Source organism: Lipotes vexillifer, unplaced genomic scaffold (assembly GCF_000442215.2).
Source record: "Lipotes vexillifer unplaced genomic scaffold, Lipotes_vexillifer_v1.1 scaffold21, whole genome shotgun sequence".
Taxonomy (NCBI): domain Eukaryota; kingdom Metazoa; phylum Chordata; class Mammalia; order Artiodactyla; family Lipotidae; genus Lipotes; species Lipotes vexillifer.
This window is the reverse complement of record NW_006774065.1, coordinates 3,969,568-3,993,750: the sequence shown is the minus strand read 5'-3', so window position 1 is coordinate 3,993,750 and position 24,183 is coordinate 3,969,568. Positions and strand designations below refer to the sequence as shown.

The following is a 24,183-nucleotide window of genomic DNA, read 5'->3' as shown; positions in this document are numbered from 1 at the left end:
TGTCCACTGGGTGGTGGCAATTGCCATGTTGCAAGTCTCAGTTTCCCCTGTTAAGGGAGGGAGGATTGCATCTCAGAACCTTGATTCAGCCTCTTTCAATATCATCGCTCTTGTTGCTTTAAAAATATCAGCTTTTTGGCATGTTTTCCAAGAACCAAGCTAGAAGACCTGAGTTCATATGCCAGCTTTACCACTTATGTTTCTTTGTTTTTAAAAACTGTACACAAACAAGTTCTCAGTGTAAGAAATTAAAACAACAAACAGTATATATTAGGTTGAACTACATGAAATTGTCAGTTTCTACCAATTTTGACCTACAAAAATGGTCATTAAAAAAAATTTTTTTTAATATTTATTTATTTTGGCTGCACCTGGTCTTAGTTACGGCATGCGGACTTCCCAGTTGCTTCACATGGGCTTCTTAGTTGCAGCATGCATGCGGGATCTAGTTGCTTGTCCAGGGATCGAACCCAGGCCCCTGCATTGGGAGTGTGGAGTCGTACCCACTGGACCACCAGGGAAGTCTCTGAAAATGGTCATTTTTTAAAAAGTCTTATTTCAGGAAAGTTTTCTTGAACTATATCTTGAACCATTCTGTTCCATTGTTTTGGTTTTCTTATTCAGGGATTCCAGTTGTATACATTAGATATATGTGTGTGTGTCTGTATGTGTGTGTATATATATTTTTTTCATTCTCCCTCCCTCCCCATGCCACCCAAATACTTCATTCTCTGCAGGTTAGATCTTATTACATAAATGATTATTTCTTATGGTTAAACCTAATAGGAAAAAAAAAAAGAAAGTTTCTCTTCACCCTCCAACCCAATCCCAATCCCTGTCCCTTCATAGAGGTAACCACTTGGTTTGGGTTGTTGATTTTAACAAAAATGACATTATACATTTTGATCTGTAATATGCTGGTTTTTACTTGATCATAGATGAAAGACACCTTTCTATGTCAGTACGTACAGCCACACTGGCGTACTGCATTCTTAACAGCTGTGTGGTATTCCATAGTGTGGTCTACCACAGTGTATTTAACCATGGACCTTGAGGTTGTAGCAGGTCTGCAGTGAGCGTTATACGTGAGTGTCTTTTTGCTCATGTGTGAGTCCCTTGTCAGGTCAAACAATGACATTTAAAATTTTGATAGAAACTGGTTTAAGGATGATCCTCCTTTGCTCCCGTGCCTGGCACACTGGAGAGACTCAAATATTTATTCAAAAGATGAAACTGCCTCATTGCCCTCCTAAGAAGGATGTAGCCATTTCCTTGCCCACCAGGTGGTATAGGGGAGTGCCTTCCTCCCCCCCTTCTCTGTCACCCTGCCACACCAGGTGACTTTGGGCAGTAGGTCTCCCCTCCCCAAACTTCAGTTTCCCCTTCTGTAGAATGGAGAGACCATACCTCCCTGTCCTACCTACTTCTCAGGATTTTTGTCAGCATCAAGTGAGAGCAAGAGGGGATGGAGGTGGCCTATAAGCAGCAAACAAAAAGAAACGAGTGGTTTTGTGACCTCCAAAGGAGCCTGCTTTCTCCCAGGAATGCAGGATGGATGTTTGGCCCACGAAGATGTGAGAGAGAGAGAGAGAGAGAGAGAATGAGAGAGCACATGGTCTGTAGTACCCTCGGGCTGACTCGGACACACACCTTCTGTATTAGCTTCCTGGGGTTGCCATAACAAATGACCACAAACCAGATGGCTTAAAACAACAGAAATTTATTCTCTCAGTTCTGAAGTCCAGAGTTCTAAAATCAGCGTATTGGCTGGGTTAGAGGGAGGCTCAGAGGGAGGATCTGTTCCATCCCTTTCTCCTAGCTTCTAGTGGTTGCTGACAATCCTTGACATTCCTTGGCTTGTAGATGCATCACTCCAATCTCTGCCTCCATCTTCTCGTGGCCTTCTCCTCTGTGTGTCCTCTCCTTTTCTTATAAGGACACTAGTCACTGGATTTAGGGTCCACCCTAAATCCAGAATGGTTTTATTGCAAGATCTTTTTTTTTGGCCTCACTGTGTGGCTTGCGGGATATTAGTTCCCTGACCAGGGATTGAACCCAGGCCCTCGGCAGCGAAAGCACAGAGTCCTAATCTCTGGACCACCAGGGAATTCCCAGCAAGATCTTTAACTAATTGCATCTGCAAATGCCTGTATTCCAAGCAAGGTCATATTCTGAGGTTTCAGATGGACATGAATTTGGGGGCAGCCACAATTCATCCCACTGCACCCTCCTAACAGGCAGATCTCCGGTCACGGGCTGCCTGGCTTTTTCTCGGCCATGTCTTCTAACACAGGGCCTCCAAGTCATACAGCTCAAGGGCATATCCTGGCTCTGCCATTTTCTGAGTGTATGACTTTGGGCAAGGCACCTTTTTCACCCAGACCCAAAATGATGGCTTCGACCTCAGAAGGGTGTTAGGAATTAAAATGAAATGGTGCATTTAAGGAATTTACCGGTGTGCTGATACAACAAATAATAAACAATCAACAATAATAGATGTTGCTGCTGTTGTGTCTTGTTTGGGGTACGAGTATTGATTAATAAGCAAATCAGGTCCCTAAAAGTAGGCTGTGGGAGGGAACGGGGAAATGGGGACTTAGGGGATATTAGGCCCTGGCAATCAAGAGTCGGCGGACTTTCTTTAAAAGTACCTTTTTCAGTGATTGTTGGAGGACCGTGAAATAGGGACTTCCCCCTCCTACAGATGGCAGCTTCAGAGTTTGTAAGAATAGACATTCACAAGAACGTCTTCTTCTCCATCAATCGTGGGTCTGTTTTTCGTTTTCCCCCTCTTTCCCAGGTAGTAATTTTTCAGATATAATACCTGTCATGTGTAAACCAGAAGTAGGCGATTGCCTTTGATGGATAGCGCCTGCGGTTTTGCTGTTAATGCATTTATTAAATACTTATTGAGCCCCTCCCTGTGACTGGAGGAGGAAGAGCATCTGCCCTCCCAGAGTTCACAGACCAGTGCCGGAGACAGACAACCTTGAGATGTCAAAGTGTTTGTTAGTGAGGGGCTTGATGGGGAAGTAGAGGAAGGACCCTTACCCAGCGGGCGGCGGTTAAGGAAGACCTCCCAGGGGAGGTAAAATCGACGTCTGTAAGACTTGAAAGAGAACTAGGGTGAGACAGGCGAGGGTATTCCAGGCAGGGGGCAGGCCGTGTGAAGTCCTGGAAGCAAGAGAGAGCATGGATTATTCTAGAACCGCAATGCAGTTGGTGTAACTGGAGTGTGGCAGAGGCTGGGGAGGAGACCAAGAGAGCTTTGACCTTGTCCTGAAGGCAGCGGTTGGCAGTGGGTGAGGGTGGAGGGACTGAAGGTAATGGGAAGAGGGGGAGGATAGGCGAGGGCAGGGACACAGCCAGACCAGCCTTGGAGAAAGGTGACCCTGGCCACCACTGGGTGGAGAAAGGGTCAGAGGCAGGAGGCTGAGTGAGGAGGCTGGTGCTGGCATCCCGGCAAGAGGTGAGAGCGGTAGGAGAGAGATGGAGAAGAGAAGGTGCAGCATGAGTGGTGTTTAGGAGGTTAGACTGACGGAGAGAGAGGAGCCAGGAACGATCTTTAGTTCTTGGCTTGAGCAGCAGGGTGGATGTGACACCATGACCTAGGGGAACGTGTAAGGAAGAGTGGATTTGGGGGGGAAAGATAAGAAATTAGTTCAGTTTGGGTCATAGCAACTAATGACCTGGCAGGATATCAGACAGCAGGCTGGAGGCTGATTTGCACCTGAGCAGCATTGAAAACACAGGTGTGTGGAGACCACCGAAGGGAGAGAGACACCCTGTGCCAGGACAAGCTCAGGGTTGGGGACTTGAGGACTTCCGGTGGCTTGGGGGCAGGGACATGGTACAGGAAGGGAGGCCAGAGATGGGAGAAAAATCAAGAGGCATGGTTGTCAAACAGAACCAAGTCCACAGTGTGAGAGGATACAGTCCAGTCCAGCTGGAACCATAGTTGTGGGCTTTGATACGGAAAGGTGACCCCAGAGAGAGCAATGCCAGGATATATTGGGACAGCAAGGGTTAATGCAGGGGAGATGGAGATGGGGGTGTCCAGTGCCAGGGCCTCCACTGATCTAGATTCTCCGGGTTGCATGTGAAAGAAACAACTCAATCTATATAGCTTCAGCCAGAAAAGGAATCTTTCAGTTCATGTAACTAAATAGTCTGGGGGTTGCAGAGCAGGCAGCAGGGCTAGTAACCAGAGAAACGAGATATCCACGGGTGATGATGAAGTTGGAGGAGTGGAGGTGAGAGCTTTTGTTGTTGAGGAATAATGATACCAGCTGGTGCTTACAGAGGGGCTGCTCCAGGCTAGGCACTGAGGCCAGTGGTCCCCGTAGCTCACTGAGTCAGTCCTTCCGTCCCACCCAGGCAAGGTGGGGGGATCCCAAGAGCTGAGAGTCCAGAGTGGGTGGTGAAGTTGCTGAGGCCCACAACGTTTTCATGATCTTTGCCCTTTTCTGGAACGTTTCTGCTTCCGGAATGACAGATTTTTGACTTAAAACCAGAGTTGGTTTGTGCTCTGCTGGGTGCCATAAATATTTTCATCCCAAATTACTGAAAGTTGCCTCTTTACTGGGTGCAAAGTTTCAAAAAAGATTTCCTTTCCTGTATGAAATATAAAATGTGGTTTTTGCAAAGCACCCTGAGGTTCCCACCATGCTGAGAACTAGTACGGGAGGTTTCCATCTGCTAGGTGAGGTGTTTGAGGGGGGCCGATTATGGCCAGTAGCCACCCAGAGAGATTTGGGACATCTGTGGGCCTGGCCCTTGGCCAGCCCTGGGAACCCAGCAATTGGAGGGCTGGCATGGGAGACAGGGCACCAGTGCCCTCAGCCAACAGGCACTTGATGGGCTTCTGTTCTAGGTCAGGTGTCACATGATACTCTGGGGACATGGACTCTTGTATCTACGTGTTTATATTTTTCCATCAAATTTGGAAATTTTCTTCAGCCATTATTTCTCCAAATATTTTTCCTTTCATCTCCTTTTGGTACTCCAGGTACATGTATATTAGGCCACTTAATATTGTCCCTGAGGCTCTATTCTTCCCCACACTCCCAGTCTTTTTTCTCTCCATGCTTTCACTGGATATTTTCAATTTTTTATCTTTTAGTTCGCTGAACTTTTCTTCTGCAGCATCTAATCAGCTATTAAGCCCATCCAGTGATTTTTCATTTCATATATGTATTTTTCTGTTCTAGAGTATCCATTTGGATCTTTTTTGTAGTTTCCATTTCTCTTTTGCGATTCTCCATTTGTTCCCTCATTAAGTTCATGTTTTCCTTGAAATCCTTGAACATATTTAGAATAGCTATTTTCAAGTCTCCATTGGCCAATTCCATATCTCTGTCCCTCTTGAGCTATTAAGCTAATTTTTCTATTGGTTATGGCCACATTTTTTCTGCTTATTTATCTGCCTAGTAATTTTTTATTATATGTTGGACATCATGAATGTTATGTTGTTGAGGGTGTTTTGCTGTCTTCCTCAAAAGAGCACTTTTGAGTTTTGTTCCAACGGGCAGTTAATTTACTTAGGGATAAGTTTGATCTTTTGAAAAAGCCTTATTTTTAAGCTTAGTTAGGAGAGGTCTAAGGTAGCCCTGACTGGAGGGCTAGATTAGGTCTACTTATAAGGCATGGCTTTTTTGGAATTTCTACTGCATGCTCAGAATGTTCAACAAGATCTCTCTACTCTAGCTGTTTGGAACTCAGATCTCCTAACTCAGCCCTGTGTAATTGGTAGTAGTTCAGCTCACAGTTCCCCAAGAGTTTTTTTTTTTTTTCCCTGAAAGTTATATTTTGCCCTGCCTCGGGGAGTCTTGCTCTGCACATGTGAATTTTAGGACTCAGCTAAAGTCCAATTTTTTTAGTTTCTTCTCCGCACTACTTCCTTTTCTCTGGTACCTTGACACACAAATTCCTGAGGAAGTTCAATAGCCCGGAACTATAATCTTTGTCTCCAGAGTCCAGAAAGTACTTCCAGGCAGGTGATTGTGGGGCTCATCTCATTTGTTTCTCTTCTCTCAGGGATCACAGTAAATTTCATATATTTTATCCAGTTTTATAGTTTATCTAGTCTTGTGGCAGTGCTTTAACTGGTATAGTTAATTTTATGGCAGTTGCTCTAACTGGTATAGTTGTTTATACCAGTTACTGTATCATGGTCAGAATCAGAAATTGCATTCTTTTGTATGTTTGTTCTCACATTTTACACATTCCAAAAACAATATATAGTAATATTTTGCGGCCATTGACGTAGGAAGAAAACTAGGAGAGTGTGGAATCCCAGATGCCAATGAAGGAAGTTTTTGAAGAAAGGGAGTGATCTGCTGTGTTCAGTACTGCTGAGGGGGTACACGTGGATGTCATCAGTGATACACAGAGACATAGTTCATTCATTTTAACTGTGTATAAAATTCCATCACATGAATAGAGAAAATTCACTTGTCTGTCTCCTACCATTTAGGTGAACATTTGCAGTGAACATTCTTGAACATGTTACTGATTTGAGTACATGTGGGTGAGTTTCTCTTTGAAGCCTATCTAGGGGTGGGATTACTAGATCATTAACTAGTACAGCTTCATCTTGACAAAACAATGCCAGATTGCTTCCAAAAATAGTGGTGCCAGTGTCTGTTCCTGTCTTCAGGGTTCAGGAGACCCCCATTGCTTCACACATTCACCAACATTTGCTATTGTAGACTTAAATTCTTGCCAATGTGAGGAACAAAAAGCTGTGTGATTGTGTCGTCAATTCACATTTTCCTGAATATTAGTGAAGTTGAGTGTCTTGGCCATCTGGGTTTCCTCTCATGTAACCTGCCTGTTAATATCCGCTACCTAATTTTACATGGAATTGTATTTTTTGGGTAAGATTTCTTTACATATTCTGGACACTAAAATCTTTGTCTATTAAATACATTGGAAATATTTACTCCCAGTCTGTGGTGTATCTGACTTTGTACAGATGTGTGTGTGAGAAAGGGAGAGCAAGAGATAAAAGTTTTTAGCTTTGATGAGTTAGGTCTATCCATTTCTTTTGTGTTTTGTGTCTTAGTTAAGCAATCCTTCCCAGACCTGAGGTCATAAAGATACTTGTCTGTATTTTGTTCTAAGACTTTTAAAGTTTTAAAAAATACATTTATATAAGTTAACACAACTGAAATTTACTCTGTGTGTGGTGTGAGGTAGGGATTTTTTTTTTTTCCCCTGTTGGGAAAGCCAGATATCCTACCCTCTCCAGTGTTTTCTCACTGATCTGTACTGCCATTGCCATCACATCCAGGTTCCCACAGGGACCTGGGTCTGTTTGGGGCTCTTTTTTCCTGTTATGCTCATCATATTGCCTATTCTTGTAAGCATACCTGAAAGTTTTCATTATTGAACTTTATAAAAAATCTGATGTCTGGTAGGGTAAGTTGGGCAAAGGAATGGGAGGATATTTGCTTTTTTGCTTTGAAGTCCATCCGTCTTTAAACAGCTGTCCATAATGTATTTAAAACAGCACTGGCTGAACTTAGGAAAAATCCGCTTGCTGCTCAGACCTTTCCAGGACTGATCTGTGGCATGGAAGGCGGGGAGGGTGGCTTCACTTTTGTGTGAAACTTTGGGTGCTTTTACTTTTGCCTTTGCCCTCTCCCCGCCCTGCCAACTCTCACCTCTGGGGTTTTAGGTTGTGATGTCTCTGAACCATGGGCTGCTCTTCCAGTATTTACATGAGGGCCCGTGGTGGGTGTTTTGCGACTGCGTGGCAGTACCTCTCCTGTTGGTTACTGCCAACCAGACCACAGTGGCAGGCCTGACGGAATCTGGGGTTTCCTGTTGCCTCACCGGCCCTGAGACCCTGGATTCCAAAAATAAATGCACGAGAAACCACTGTGACCTCATGGTCTGTGCTTGCATGGTGCTCTGAGCACGGGGACTGTCTTCACCCCGTGGCCTGGGCCCTGCAGGGGCCCTGCTCCCCCAGAGTGACAGACGGGCCACCTGAGCGCTTCCTCTCTGTCCCCTCCCTTCAGGCTGTCACCCGCAGGGCCAAGGTGGCTCCCGCTGAGAGGATGAGCAAGTTCTTGAAGCACTTCACCGTCGTTGGGGATGACTGCCACGCGTGGAACATCAACTACAAGAAGTGGGAGAATGAAGAGGAGGAGGAGGAGGAGCCACCGCCCACACCAGCTTTGGACGCGGAGGGCAGAGATGCCGATCCTACCGCGGCCCCTGCCCCCGGGCCCAGGCCCCGCCTCGACTTCAGGACCACTTTGAGGAAGCTCTTCAGCGCCCACAGGTTTCAGGTAGGTGGGCAGAGGCCCGAGATGCCTGGGGTGGGGCAGAGCCATCAGCAGAGTCACGAGGGCAGGGTGGAGGCCCTTCTCTGCCACCAGCTTCTTAACTCCACAGGCAGCTACGGAGCACTGACCATGTGCTGGGCAGGTCCCACGTGGTCTGGGGAATCCAAAAGTCAGTTAAAGTTCATCACCTGACGAATGGATAAACAAAATGTGATCTACCTGTCCTCAGCCATAAAAAGGACTGAAGCACTGACACATGCTACAATTCGGATGAACCTTGTCAACGTGATCCTAAGTGGAAGAAGCCAGACACAAAAGGCCACATGTCTTATAATTCCATTTATATGAAATGTCAGAACACGTAAATCCACAGAGACGGCAGACTGGAGGGAATGGAACGGGGTGGGGGGTGGGGGGAGTGACTCCTTAATGGATACAGAGTTTCCATTTGCAGGAAATGAAAACATTCCAGAACTAGATAGCGGTGATGGTTGCACAACCTTGTGAATGTGCTTAATGCCTCTGAACTTTATGCCAACTTTAAAATAGTTAAAATGGTAAATTTTATGTTATGCAAAATTTACCACACACACACAAAGGAGACCGGGGTGGGGGGGGGAGTCTCTTCTTTTGTGAAGTGATGCCAAAAATATCTGCCTTGCTTAACCCACCGCCAGCCTCCAGGTGTGGTTATGGGGAGACCCTGAGAGGGAGACGCAGACTTCAAAGAATAGCAAAGGGAATGGGGCTTCTACAGCGTTCAATGTCTGTCCCAACATCTGCCGATTTTGAAGGACAAACGCAGGTGGAGTCTGGCCAGCCCTGTCTGAACCCCACCCCACGCCCCCGATGTGGGCAGGCAGGTGTCTGGAAGCATGTTCTGAGTCCCAGGAGAAAGCAGGAGGCTCCTTGTCAGCCCAGTCCCTGAATGGAGCCATTTTGGGGTCCCTGCTGCAGGGATAACTACGATAATCCAGCCCCTCCCTAGAGCTAATGTCCCCCCTGGAAGCAGAGAGAAGCAGCCCTTGCCTCTCCCGTCACTGACTTTGTTCCATGGTAAAATAGAAAGAAGGAATTATTTTAGTCTTTTTTTTTTCCACTCTCGTGTGACCTAGAGAAACAAAGCAGGCAACACAGCACTCCTGACAGCTTAGTGCTTTCCTCTGTGGCTCTGACAGAAGAGAAGACGTGGTGTTAAGTTGTTGGTGTTGAACTCCCAAACCCTCAATTTCAGGAGAGAAGGAAGGAGCCAGCTTCCTTCCAGCTGCAAGGGGAGCCCTTGGGACGTCCCACCTCTCCTGACCGGGCCCCCCAGGGGCACGTGGCTCTGGGGGAAAGCAGAGTAGAGATGTTTATTCATTCACTCAGCAGTGCAGTCGCTTCTTAGCTTCTACTATGTGCCAGGGGTATAGCAGTGAGTGTGGTGGGCATGTCCCTTCCCTCACTCTTGGAGGATTAATGGTCCGTGAAGAGGTGGGCATTCCAGTGATCAGACAGATGCTGGAATCAAGTGGAGAGAAGTCCTCTGTAGGGAAACTGAAGGGGGCTCTGAGAGATCTTGGGGGTGGGGGAGATCCGACCTAGGATGTGAGGTGGAGGACGTGTGGCAGAGGAGGTGACATTTCACCTGACACCTCAAGGTTGGGCAGGAGTGAGCTCTGTAGATGGGAGGGGAGGAGCTTCCCAGGCAGAAGGGGCCATGTTTGCAAAGGGCCGGGGGTCAGAAAGGGTCTTCAGTATTCAAGAATTTGAGAAGGGTCCACGTGGCTTATATGTATCCAGTAGAGGGAGAGGAGGCACTGGAAGGCCATCCGTGGGCAGTGGACAGCCATTGAAGGTTCTGAGTATGGGGGTGGGGAGGGGTTGACATGAACAGTTTGTAGAGGGGCCCAGAGTAGAAGCAGGGAGGCCACCTTGGAGTAGGGGTGAGGGTTTAAGGGTTTGATCTCTGCAGACAGAAATCAGCATACAGGAAGATTCTGGAATCCCTTTCTTGGGTGCAGTCTCCACCTATTCCCATGGTTTGAGGTGACCAAGGTGACATGATATATAGTTAACTGTTGTCACTTCTCCCACAGAATGGCACAACCAACCAAGGGAGAGAATTTGGGGTGAGTCAAGCCTCTGTGGAAACCACGGACGGACAGGGTAGCTGGGCTAGGGGAGGATGGCCAGGAAGGCCAGGAGCCTCACTTTTATTACCTGCTCACCGGGGCTGGGCCCTCTGTTGAGCGCTCCTCACACTTTATCTCACACAATGCTCCCCTTGTCACTCAGGGTAGAAAATGTGGCCAACCCCATTATCCCCTGAAGGAAGCTGAAGCTTAGAGTTAACGTTGAGGCTCAGCCGAGTTGAGAGCTGTGCCCAAGGTCCAGGCTAACGGGGGAGCCAGCCCAGGACTGGCTGCCCCACAGTCCACGCTCTGCGCTGCTGCGTGCTGCGGCTAGGCACGGCCATTTTCCCGTGACGATTTGGAATTAACCAGCTTCCCTGAATTCTCAGCATTTTTCTTTGTGATGTGGCTCCCTTCAGAACTAGTACTGCCTTGTGAACTGGCAAATTCAGGGCCTTAGGGATTAGTTCATAGAGGCTGCGGTTGGGACCTGGGCATTATAGTTTGTGACCTTGGGTCTCTCTCTCACTTCTTAAAATTGAGGTGAGATTCACATAAAGTTAATCACTTTAAAGTGAATAATTCAGTGGCATTTATTTAGTACATTCACAATGTTGTCCAACTGTTAACCACTATCTAGTTCCAGAACATTTCCATCACCCCAAAAAGAGATCTAGTACCCATTAAACAATAATCCCCAATCCCTGATAAACACTAATCTACTTTCTGTCTCTATTGATTTGCCTGTTACGGACATTTCATGTAAATAGAATCATAAGATATATGTGGTCTTTTGTGTTGGGCTTCTTTCACTTAGCATAATATTTTCTAGGTTCATCCACATTGTAGCATGTGTAAGTGCTTTCATTCTTTTTTTTTTTTTTTTGCGGTACGCGGGCCTCTCACTGTTGTGGCCTCTCCCATTGCGGAGCACAGGCTCTGGACGCGCAGGCTCAGCAGCCATGGCTCGTGGGCCCAGCTGCTCCGCGGCATGTAGGATCTTCCCAAACTGGGGATATATATATATATATTATATTCAGTCAGTTTTTAATAACTCTGTGCCTTGGTTTTAGACCAGATGAGCTCTTAGATCCCTTTAGGTCTAAAAACCAAAGAGGGAGGGAGGAAAGAAAGAAGGAAAGAAAGACCTCACCTGAGGCTTGAGTATTTTTTTGGCTGCATTGGGTCTTCGTTGCTGTGCGTGGGCTTTCTCTAGTTGTGGCGAGCAGGGGCTACTCTTCGTTGCAGTGCACGGGCTTCTCATTGCGGTGGCTTGTCTTGTTGCGGAGCACGGGCTCTAGGCGTGCAGGCTTCAGTAGTTGTGGCACACAGGCTTAGTAGTTGTGGCTCGCAGGCTCAGTAGTTGTGGTGCACAGGCTTAGTTGCTCTGTGGCATGTGGGATCTTCCCGGACCAGGGATCGAACCCACATCCCCTGCATTGGCAGGCAGATTCTTAACCACTGAGCCACCAGGGAAGTCCCTTGAACCTTTACTAAGCTACTGAATTTGGATTTGTCTGAAAACTTCATTACAAAGCACTTTGCCATACAATTTTCACAATAAACCATGTCATCAAATACTTTAATTACTGAAATAATTACTACAGGTTGAAATGGTCAAAAGGTTTAATAGTCCATTCTTTATAGGCCTGAACTTGTTTAATTTCACCCTGAAACTGTAGAAACTGCCAAGATAATGGCAGATTAATTTTCAGAGATCAAAATCTACCTACCTGAGTGTGTTAAGAGGCAAGGCCCTGGGGGAAGTAAGTGATGGTCCAGTATTTCCAAGGGAAGAGAAGGGTCACACAGTGTCCTTTGGGGTTCCTCCCGTTGCTGCCATTTCCACCACCACCATGTCATCCCCAGGGTCTCCCCAAATGCCATCACCTCCACCCCACCTTTAATGTCCTCACCATCATCACCACCTCCGTCACCATGACTACCCCCACTGCCATTGATAAGACCACCCACTCACTTCACCCTGGTCCCCACCTTCCTCCCCCCTCCAGCAGGTCACAAAACCCACCGGATTGTCTTTCCTACAGCAGCTCTTCTCTGTTCTCCAGGAGACGCAGGACTCCCTCCCCCTTCACTCCCAGCGAGCACATGGGAGTTGGGGTGGGTACCTCACAGCTCCAGCCAGAAGCTATTTCGTGGGCACAGTGGACATCACTCTAACCCAGCTGCCTGGAGGCCATATCTCTGAGGCTGGATGTTTTAAATTTTAAATTGCTTATTGAGCATCTGTTCTGGTCGTACCCTGGCAAGAGCAATCCCCAGAACTAGAAAAATAAATGCTTTTAGAAACTTTAGTATATTTTGCCACCCAGGAATTAGCAGTTTGGTTGGAGAGATGCTGAGAAGCAGTGAATTTACGAGTAAGAGAAAGACCAGTGGTGACCGAGGGTCAGTCATTGAGCCACACAGAGGCTTTAGGAGGACAGGCACTGCCCAGGGCTGGAAGGAGGGGCTCCCTGCAGGGTGCTTGGGCTGTGGGCAGTGGCCTACCATCCTTGGCATCTTTCCCCAGTGGTTTCACTCAGATGTTTCCAGACCTTAAAGATGAAAGGAGGGTCCCCATTTAGGTCTCATGGTTTCTTGCTTCTTCCCTTGGTCCACAGGTTATCATCATCTGCCTGGTCGTTCTGGATGCCCTCCTGGTGCTCGCCGAGCTCGTTCTGGACCTAAAGATTATCCAGCCTGACAAGAATAACTATGCCGCCAGGGTAGTGTGTCCGCAGCCCTTTAATGTGGTTCACTCTGTGGGTGGGCAGGGTGGGGCAGCACCTCCCTTGGAGTAACCAGGCCTATTTGAGGGTAGTTTGATTGGGTGCTTTCAAAGAGCAGAGAAAATGTCTTCCTTTCCCAATTATAGATACAAATTTATTACAAGCAGGAAACCTCCTCAAGTCACTTGATGGCTTGAACCTTGAGCTCAGCTCCACTGAGCTGGAGTTTGTCAGATTATCAAACCAGGAGCATGATTCCTTCCCATCCCCCAGAGGAAGACGAGCTGTTTTTCCTCCTGTCAACATTCTGACGTGGTCCCTGTGCTGGAGCCATTTGGGGGGATGTGCCCACCATTTATTCCCTGATGCACAGTTCCTGCCTGAGCCCATCCCAGACATTCACCCAAAGGGCAGTGGACACACAAAATACACTGTGCGGCCCATCACCAGTAACTGGGGAGAAGACCAGAGGCTTAAAAGGATCTCCCCACACCTTTGAAAAAAATTCAGTGGACAATGCAAAAATGTCTTTTCAAATGGTAAAAGAGCAGGCAGAAAATATTAAACCTCCTTCCTACTCGTGGCCCCTTTCACCACGGCAGCCGTTAACGTCTTCTTCTGTGCCAACCCAAGTCCTCCCATACATGGATGATTATCTTTCCTCTCCCTCTGTTGTTTAATAGAATCAGTAATATACCTCCTATACTCACTGTCTTGTGCCTTTTTCTTTACTTTTTATTATGAAAAGTGGCAAATATACATTTTGCTGTATTTGCTTTCTTTATATATATACATATCCACAAACACCCCACACCCATCTATTTTTGTCTGACCATTCAAAAGTAAGTTAGACATCACGGCACTTCACCCCTAAATACTAAATATCCAAACTGTCCCAAATTTGGTCACTGTGAGCCTCTTCGAGCTGACTGCTCTGTCCTCTTGACATGCCTCCATAGCCTTTGAGGTTTCCTTGTTTTCTGGCCCTGGATGATGTCCCAGCTCATTCGTACTTTCCCTGCCCCAGAATGGAAAAGGTTACTTTAGTGAAGGCTAGTATTTACAAATCAAGATCTGGGAACTCTCTTCACTTAGCATCTTACCGTCATCTCTAGTCGATACATACGGATCAGCCTTGGTCTTTTGAACAGTTGCGTAATGTTCCATGTGGAGATACCATAATGCATTTAACAAGTGCCCTAGTCTAGTGGACGTTTCTGTTGTTCTCCAAACAATGTAGAAAATCTTTTGTTCTGCAAATGATGTTGCAGTAAATATCCTTACTGTCTTTGTGCACGCGTGAGCTTTGCAGGGCCAAAGGGCATGGCGGATGTTTTCAACTGCCATTTGCCCCATTGCCCTTCAGAGAGCAATGTGTGTGCTGTTCCCAGCCACAGTCCGGCCCGAGAACAGCGCCTGGTGCTGGCAGGAATTTGGGATTAGTCAAATGAATGGATTCTCTCGGTGACTGGGCAGCTTGTCCGTGTGACCTGCCCCAGCCCCTGACAGCCTGAGTCTACTCTGTGTCTCCTTGTCCCCTCAGGTGTTCCACTACATGAGCATTGCCATCCTGACCATTTTTATGATGGAGATTTTCTTTAAAATATTTGTCTTCCGCTTGGAGTTCTTTCACCACAAGTTTGAAATCCTGGACGCCATCGTCGTGGTGGTTTCCTTCGTCCTCGACGTTGTCCTCCTTTTCCAGGAGCATGAGTTTGAGGCTCTAGGGCTGCTGATTCTGCTCCGCCTGTGGCGGGTGGCCCGGATCATCAACGGTATGTCCCCTGTGCTCCTGGGCTGGGGGGGCGGGGGATGGGACAGTGGGTGGAACCTGGAAGGGGTGCAGAGGCCCTGGTCCTCCTCCTCCTGGCAACCAAGAGAAACATGGCCTGATTTGGTGTCCCACTGTGACCTTTGTGGCTACAAATTGACACCAGGACATGTGCTCTGAGAAGAAGTGCCTTTCTCCTTCAGACTCTCATTTCTATGATTACTGAAAGATGTTTATGGCAAGGGTTAGACTAATCCCTGATCAATCCCTGCCGGCTTGGTTCCCAAAGCACCTTTGTTTTTCATTTGGTGTTTCCTGGAGAGTGTTCTACCAAACCCCATCCCACCTTGGGAGGGGCACCATCGGAAGGGGAGCAAGGAAGCTGAGAAATGCTGTACACTAGACTCTGCCCCCTTTGAGAAAGTCACAACACAAGTTAGCACGATGAAGGCTCTGAGAACTGTAATTGTTTTCCAAGTTGACCAGTTCAACACTTTTGGAGGAAATAACACCTATGAGCGTGCTGTAGACTCTGGCTCTGGAGGACACACTTGGGGAAATACTGCTTTACCGTATTTCAGGTACAGATCCTCTTCCTCACACACTCTCTGTGGGTGCAGGGAGCCTCCATGTCAGAGAAGCCATTTGTGCTGTGGTTTTATGTGGACCTAGCGACTGGTTAGCGGTTCGGCCATCAGCAAACTAGTCAGAGTTGATCAAATGCCTGTCCTCGGACTTGCCGCATCAGAATCACCCTCGACACTTTAAGTGGAGAGTCTGGTGCAGAGCCCAGAGGGAGGTGTCTGTCTGTGAAGCACTCCCAGGTGATTGGGTGTCCAGCAGGGTTGGGAATCCCTAGACTAGTGCCCAACACGACGGGCTGTGGGTCGCTGTCAGGAGACTGACTGAGCGACAGTGCAGCCTGTTGGAAGCAGGCCCATCCCCTGCTGCAGCCGCCTGCTGTGGTGCCACCCGGCCAGGGAAAGGGCTGTGCGAGCGGCTCTGTCAGGCATGTGGGCTTTGGGGGCGGCCAGTTCAGATCTAGTGATTAAAGTAAAGCCTATTAAGAACCTTTATTTGGGTTCTGTCAAAGGAAATAATGGAGGCTTTTCAGATAATATTTTAGATGCTTATGTCGATTTTTTCATCTAATCTAACAGAAAAATACTCTCTGTAAAGGTTATGTGAGGTAGATAGACCATGACTGATTATAAATGACTCATGAAGCAGTTACTACCCAGTACTCTCACATCACACTGTTGTGAGATTTGTTCATTTTCTTTGTCTAAATGGCAGCGAGGCATACGACTATTGCCCGTTATTACACTGCTATCAAATTTAGTAGCGTGACTGAAGGAACACAAGGCTAAACCGGATTCAGTGAGACAACCAGGAACACTGTGGACCAGGGACGGCTACTCCCAGGCCTTGTGGGCGCCACACGTGTGGGGGAAGGTCCGGACTCCGTCACTCACACTTGGAAAGGGGCGGAGCGGCCCCACTGCAGCCCAGTCTTTGAGGCCGTGTCTGCAGTGTGGTGTGGGCATTTGGGACCGCCCCCCCGCCAGCCCCCAAGCCAAGATGCAGGTCATTGCCTGACAACTAAACTGGCCACAGCTCTGGAGGCAGAAAGTTGGCAAAGTGACAGTCCCAACCCCAAGCTTGAGCATTTCCAGGCTTGCACTTAGTGCCTTTTGAACAACTGCTGCTAAGTAGCAAGACTGTTGTGAACTGCCCCCTACTAAGGAGCTTAACCTTCATCTGGTCAGTGATTATTTTTAAGGATTTCTCACACCAGACAAGCCAAAGAAGTATTTCACAGCTGGGTACTGAGTAGCTCGGAAATGAAAACTCTGACCCTCCTAGTTCTGACACCTTTAAGCCATGATGACTGTTTTACTTGTCACCACTCTTCCCAGTTATACATTTGTAAGGAATACAGTTTTTTTCCCAAGGGGCTAAATTAGAGACCAGTATCATGGAGACCCTCGCAATTATTATTATTTTTCAGGGATAATTATCTCGGTTAAGACACGTTCTGAACGGCAACTACTAAGGTTAAAACAGATAAATATACAACTGGCCACAAAGATCCAACACCTTGAATTCAGCTGCTCTGAGAAGGTAAGAAGGTGTCTGGGAAAACACCCTCTGTGTACACAAATCGTTCCCTCCCTCCAGCACTGAGCTTCTCCAGGCCAGGCCTCTGCTCACTCAGTGCCCTTAGCCCGGAGCCCACTTCCCTCGGTCAGGCCTTCCTTGTCCTTTCGGATTCAGTTTAGGCGTTGCCTCCTTCTCTGCAGCTTTGCCAGGTCTCTCTCCTCACTGCCATCGCTGCTGGGCCCCAGCTGACTGATTGCATGAGGAGTATGGCTTTCATTCCCTGTGCGTGTCTGCGGCTCACTGTGTGACTGCCACATCCCTGGTGAGGCTCAGAAGGTAAATTCACTTATTTGTCTGCTTTTTGTAATAACAGGAACAAGAAATTGAAAGACTTAACAAGCTATTGAGACAGCATGGACTTCTTGGTGAGGTGAACTAGAGGCATACCTGCTCCACCCCAAAGGGAAGACCTGCCTCACGGGCTTGTGATGAGGAAGACAGCCGCCCCTCCTGGGGCCACGTTGGGGAGAGGTTTGCTTTGATGGCTTTGTCTCACTGCTGCCAGCTCGGATTCTGGGGGACACAGTCTTTCAGAGGCTCTATTTCTTCCTTGGTGTGACTGAGAATGTCCCATCCCATTCCCACTCCACACTGTTTAACAGATGTATCATAAACTATATTTTTCTCATGCTGAATACTTGACTCTTGCTTGAAAATGAACAACAAGCTGGACAATTACTAGCTGTATGTAAAACTTAATCTCATCAAATGTACAGTTTTCACAGTTCACATGTATATTAAGGAACCAGTGCATCCTTTCATATGACCACTCTGAAAGACAAAAGAGAAAAAAGAGAGCTACCTTAGCTATCAGCACATTCTAGATAAATCTTTTCTATTTCCAAGCTGTTCTAAACAGCTAATCACAATGTCTCCCAAGGGGCTTGTTCTCAAGTACCCAGCCCCTCCTCTGCGTCCTCCAACTTTTAGCTGGCTCCACCCAGTTCTGTCCCCTGACAACATTTTTCTCAATTACTGTACAATTAATGTATAAAATAAACTCTCTCCTTCCCACAGGCCCTCCTACTGTATTCTTTCTAGGTTCAACTGCTTGGAGTCACTCTGTGGCATCCTATACCGGCCCACTAGCTTGAGAGCAAGCTAGCTGGTACAGAAGTAGCAGTTAGACCCAAGACTCCACTGTAATTAACATGACATTTGGGGGAAGAGCCCCTCGTGAGGCCTTGTACTCTACTTGCATGATTTTATACAACTTGCTATTTTTATACTCATTTTAATGGGACCTGAAAAGAAAGCCTGAACTAAAAATAATATTTTAGTATGTGTGCTGCCGAAGCGAGCACTAAAAATAATATTTTAAAAAATAACTCACATTAAAGCAGGGGATGAATAAACTGGATAAACCCTCAACGCCTGCACTACTTCAAGGTCTGTTCTCTTTACGTTCTTCCCAAAGGTGCAACTTGGCTTCCGCATATGACCTGTGTATTGAGAGTACTGGAAATGGCCAAGCCAGACCCCTTCTAAAGTCAAAGCAAGTAGAATGAAATTCCCAAAGGGAGAAAAGAGAGGAGGGAAGTGAGTGGAGAGGGGAAGTGTGTCGGTCTGGGGGCAACCTCAAGGTTATACATATAATAAAGTGGGATGTCTCCAAGGAGCCCTGGGCCCCACACGCGCTTGATTAGGCAGGTGTGGTGTAGTTTCGATATTTAATGACTTACGTCAAACAAATGGGAAGAAGAAATTAAAGGGCAGCCTAGCATTGATGGTTGGCCGAGCTCTGAAGCCTGCCTCTGCAGGTGCAGACACATCCACAAAAGTAACCGCAGTGGAAATAAGAATTGTCCTTTTATTTCCTGAGTTGGTCTGTAATAAAAAAAAATCAGAGTGATGCAAGCCCTGCCCTCCAGTGTATTCACCAGGATAACACAGATGGGACAGCTTTCATTTCCTTCCTCACCCAACCACTGTTGGTTCATGAATCTGGTAGGTACGTGGAGGGCTAATCAGCCATTAACTCAGAGGAGAGATACAATTTTCCCTCAGGTTGTCCTAACACATCGATGTCACTCACAACTCAAGACAAGAGTTTTAAAAGATCAAGTCTAAACAAGAATGTTAATGTGAATAAAACCCCTGTGTTCAGGGGAGTTTCTTCTCCAAGTAAAAGATAATGACTGCTAAATTGTTTTAAGAATCCAGATTGTTTAAATTTTAAGTATCTTTTTTACAAAATAAATTTCACCTATCACAGTTTTGTCTGGACTCGTGTCTTAACCTATATCTTTAAAATTAGGCCTACCTCAGGAAACGAGGATGAAATCAGATTTGCAGTTACATTGACGATTTTAGCCTGTGGGTTCAGTAAGGATCCGTATTTAGTCCACTTCACTTCTATAGCCAACGCCACTGGGAGCTGGCAAGAATCCTGCAAAACAAAATGCCGTTAATCAATTTGAGTATTAAACAACCTCATGTCAAACTTAATCTGCAGTTCAGAGTTTTAATTACAAAATGTTTCACATATTACAAAATGTTCTGAACAAGAGGATGAATAGACTCTAGAAGTTCAGATAAAAACAGCTTAGAAAAAGCACATATTTTAAAGTACTCATGCTCCAAAAATATTTTAACACCTAAAGCATAATTTTTCCATCCCTTCCCATCTCTAAAGAGGCCAGCATTACCTGGCAGCTGTGGTAACCCCAATACCCAACTGTGGAACCTCCAGGGCCTTAACAGCTCTAACTGCACCTGCCTGTTTACATCTACCTCAGAGATACTTCAGGAGCGAAGCTGGCATGGGGGGAGGGGGGAGAGGGAGAACGGTATTATTAACAGACAGAAATTAAACCTGACTGCATATCATGTTAAAATGCACTTAGAGGAAATTTAAGTGCTTCCTTTTCACTTATCTGATTTCATCAGTTGGCAATTAAGATGCTACATTGGGGTATACAGGCGGCATTTTAAGCTGTCACAGATGTTAACTCTCCCTCTGCACCGAGAGCACTGGTGCCACAATGAAGCTGCCCGAGTTCAGGCTAGACACTGGGACCTGGGCCTGAGGCCTCTGCCCAGGACCCCTGTTTGCTCAGCCCCAAGGGGAAAATGGGCGAGGAGGCCTTCCAGACCTCTTTCCTGCCTTTACAGTCTCATCAATTGGCAAATGTAATAATGTTGAAGCTGCCCAACGGGGAGATGGAGTTCCACTGGAGTATTCTACTTTTGTGTATGAAATTTTTCCACAATAAAAAGTTTAAAAAAATACATCTCTTTAGGGCATGAAAAGCTAGCAGGCCTGCTAAATTTGGTGCCTGCCAAAAAAGCACGGGTGGAATTCCTTGGCTTAAAACTGTCTTTTAAGAAATTTGCAAGCTGAAAAATCCTTGAGAATATCCTGTTATTAGGAAAAGATGCAACACACAGCTGGTATCAACTGAGCTTAGCAGATGCTCTCGTGCTGGCTATGCCTAGAAGGCTGGTACAAAACCCATTCCAGGCCCTCTGAGCTCCCTGACCAGCACAGACCCCAGCAGTGCTAGTGTCTGCACTGCTGCCCCTCTCCCCTCAACCTATGTCTTCCCTTCTGAGGGATAAGTAATAACTGGATGTCTTAACCATCTCTGAGAAACTAGAAGCAATTTGCCTGGTTCACTGAGGCAGGAGAGCTGAGCCAAGACTTAGCTGAACAGCAGGGACTGAGTAACCACGGGTCCCTGCTGGGGACTCGGTGGGGAGGGCGGGATCGGAGCTAGTCCTCACCCCCATTATCCCCACGCTATAAATGTGCTAAGCAGGTAATGAGAGGCCTGAAGAAACTGTGACAAGAAAAAGCTGGGCAATTAAAGGATAAGATGGGGAGCATGCCTGCGGTGACGGGGGCTGGCCCACACTCTGACTGCTGAGACAAAAGAAAAAGGTGGGCAGAAGAACCGCACGTGATCCAGAACCTATTTGGAGAACGTCAACTTCCATTAAACTCTTCTGGGAACTTTAGAATTGAAAGCTCTGACATGTGGACTGCTTTTATAGACCAGGGAACAACGGATGGGACAGCTGTGCAGACAGAAGTCTTGTTGAAACAGTCCTGACATTTACCTATCATATCACGATGCCTAGAGAAGGCCTTGCATAACACCAACAAGGAATAGGATGGTGACTGGTAGTGGTTTCCATTTATGGAGTGACCACTAGGCACCATGAATGTTACCTCATTTAACTCTCAACAAGCCCATGAGGTCAGTAATATAGCTATCAGATGAGGAAACAGAGGCTCAAACCTGTAAAAACCACTGGCCAAAGGCGACAATGCTAACTAGGGGCAAAATCAGTGCTCAAGATCCAGGCTCATCTAACGACAAAGCCCAAGCTCCTACCCAGAGCCCCCCACCGCCAGCTCCCCCACTGCCTCTACCTCCCCACAGTGAGGGGCAGGTGAACGTTGGAGAGACCACTAGCATGTGGCCTTCAACTTCTCCCCCTTTACCTTCATGTGGGACGTCTGGGTGATGAAGTGGACGGGTACCCAGTCCAGCACATCCTGGGCCTGGGAATTTCCAAAAGGGGCCACATAATCTGGGAAGCCCTGGCCCTTCAGCAGGCTCTCCACCTTCTGTGCTACCAGCCTACACGTGATAGCTTTGGTCAGTCTTTTGGGAAAGAAAACAAGGTCAACTGAATGAGGTGATTGTTCAGACCTGCAATTTTTGTTTTTTGTTTTTTAAATAAGTGTCAGGGTCATATTTTATTTTGACATTTCTCCGGTACACAAAAAAGTACTAAAAATGAGAGACAAGGTATTAGCCTTTATGTTACAACTGCGAAATGCATCACTTTAATACAGTGTTAGTACCCATAACATCTCTGATTATAGAATATCGTACCTGCAGTTTTTACAGCCCTCAACAACACGCATATTCTCTCTAGTTTCTTTTCTCACTCTCTAAAAGGGGATTTTTTGAAGTGAAAGTGTCTCTCACTTTGTGAAATCTTGGTTGGCCAGGGAGATGAATCCAAAACAATGTTCCCCAAACTGTATTCCATGGAGAGGCTCTGTACAAGAAGGGTTCCATGGCCAAAAATTTGGGAACTATTGCATACCCATGTCCCCCCTAAGTACACTGGCATACTGAAGACTCTGAGAAGTGCTTACTTAGTAAGGAATCATGTTTTTAACTTTAATTTGGTGTTTCCCAAACATACTGGACCACAGACTTACCCGTACTGACATGTTATGGAAATGTATCCCATGGAACCCTCTTTGAGAAATGCTAGTCTAAAGCAATCAGAATGATGTAAATGGTGAATATTGGTCTAACCAAAATAATGATGTAGATACCCTGGGGAGACATAAGGATGGGAAGTGACGGGTGGTGGGGTAGGGGATCAAAGGAAAAAGAGCCAAATCTTCATCCTCCACAGTGGGAGCTCAATAAATAATAAAAGTCATAAAAAAATAGATAAGCAACAAGGACCTATTGTATAGCAAAGGGAACTATGTTCAATTGCTGTAATAACCTATAACGGAAAAGAATCTGAATCTGAAAAGAATATAACTGAATCACTTTGCTGTACACCTGAAATTATAAATCAACTATACTTGAATAAAAAAATTAAAATTAAAAATAAATAAGTCATAAAACCAAAAAAATCAAGAAGTAGCATTACGTGTGGGTTATTTAAATATTTGGGGGTAAATTTCCAAAAAATCAGCTGTAAGAGTTGCAAGTGATTGTCTCTGGGATGGGGGAAATGAAGGTAAGAACTGCTGTCTTTAGAACAAGCCATGAAGAGCTGTTTGACATTTTACATTATGTTTGATAATAAAAAGATAAAGTAAAAACAGATCACATTCAGGCTGCCTCTCACTGGGTTTGTTGTGCTGAGTACATTAAAATTCAGAAATAAAGGAAGGACTTGCAGAGAACATATTTTTGCTATGAACTCAAGAGCTATGCCACCTTAGAAACAAAACATAAGAAGCCTTGAGATTTTTACTCTGCCATATTTGATAAGTGCAAGGGTTGTAACACTTTCCTTTGAATCATGACAAATGGTTTACGGTTATGAGAATTAAAATTAGAAAACCAAAACTACATCATTGTAAGTTATTGTTACTGTTGCTACAACCCACTAATAATAATGCTAATGAGCTTGTCAGCTGATGCAGAGTTCTGATTAAAATGCGAAGGGTAAGAATGCTTTGTTTTCTGATCAACACAAATGGGCTCCAACAGAAGCAAGTTACTCTCTTACCTGAGTTTACAGCCAGACTGCATGTTGTAACCAAATAATACTGGGGTCCGGATCCCCGCTATTGCTAAGCAGTCTTGCTCAGCTGTGCTACGAAGAAGAGTAAGTTGTCCGTATCTGTTCGTGGTCTGCATAATCCCAGACATTCACAGAAGGTTAAGGGAGTTGCCCAGTACTAAAGCAACTGATTCTTAGGAGATGGTGTCATATGAGTCACACGAGAGAGACCCAAATATCCCTTTCTCTAGGTCTCGGGAATTTTGACAGTTATTTCCCAGAAGAAGGCAAAAAATAGTTATAACTATTTTCCTTGATTAGGAGATCCTCAGGAGAAAACTTCTCAGAAACAGGCCCTTCAAAATTAACTCCAAATTTTCAAAATCACTCAATTTGTTTAAGAGTCTCTGTTTAAGTATAAAATTAAGTACATCTAAATGTCTGTCAAGCTTTCTGTCTTAAGATTTTCACTGTAAGACACTGACAGTCTCCTGCGCTGTACTGCTCCACCCTGTCAGGCTCCACACAGCTCTACCTGCTGTGCAGGCAGAGCCACCCACAGGAAGCTCTGGCGAGAGTCCAGCCCTCAGGACTCTCAGCAATAAGAAGTGCAGCCCACACACATGGACAGGGAAATCAAGCTTCTCTATGGTGCCAAAAAGGATATCCCTTCTGAGGCTGAAATCCAGCAGCTAATGGGAGTCCCACAACATAACCAGGGTTTCCACTGAGAGGAACTGGCTTTGTATTTTGCTGAAAGACAATGCAGAAATGCCCCAAGTAATTCTCTTTTTTTTTTTTTTTTTTTTTTTGCGGTACGTGGGCCTCTCACTGTTGTGGCCTCTCCCGTTGCAGAGCACAGGCTCCAGACGCGCAGGCTCAGCGGCCATGGC

General features: G+C 46.1%; 2 protein-coding genes across 2 annotated transcripts in view; one reads left to right on the top strand and one right to left on the bottom strand.

Moving 5' to 3' along the window:
• The window catches only part of HVCN1 (hydrogen voltage gated channel 1), a 28,283-nt gene extending 10,580 nt beyond the window's left edge, over positions 1-17,703 (top strand). The window contains exons 4-8 of the mRNA XM_007448734.1: positions 8,028-8,300; positions 13,036-13,140; positions 14,687-14,918; positions 16,926-17,038; positions 17,391-17,703. Of these exons, the coding sequence (XP_007448796.1) occupies positions 8,028-8,300; positions 13,036-13,140; positions 14,687-14,918; positions 16,926-17,038; positions 17,391-17,456 (789 nt within the window). The 3' untranslated portion in view covers positions 17,457-17,703. The remainder of the gene's footprint in view (positions 1-8,027; positions 8,301-13,035; positions 13,141-14,686; positions 14,919-16,925; positions 17,039-17,390) is intronic.
• Positions 17,704-18,760: 1,057 nt separating this feature from the next.
• TCTN1 (tectonic family member 1) overlaps positions 18,761-24,183 on the bottom strand; it is a 27,533-nt gene continuing 22,110 nt past the window's right edge. Inside the window, exons 10-14 of the mRNA XM_007448735.1 lie at positions 23,958-24,043; positions 23,297-23,437; positions 21,528-21,690; positions 19,341-19,466; positions 18,761-18,904 (exon numbers count right to left, since the gene is read on the bottom strand). Of these exons, the coding sequence (XP_007448797.1) occupies positions 18,761-18,904; positions 19,341-19,466; positions 21,528-21,690; positions 23,297-23,437; positions 23,958-24,043 (660 nt within the window). The remainder of the gene's footprint in view (positions 18,905-19,340; positions 19,467-21,527; positions 21,691-23,296; positions 23,438-23,957; positions 24,044-24,183) is intronic.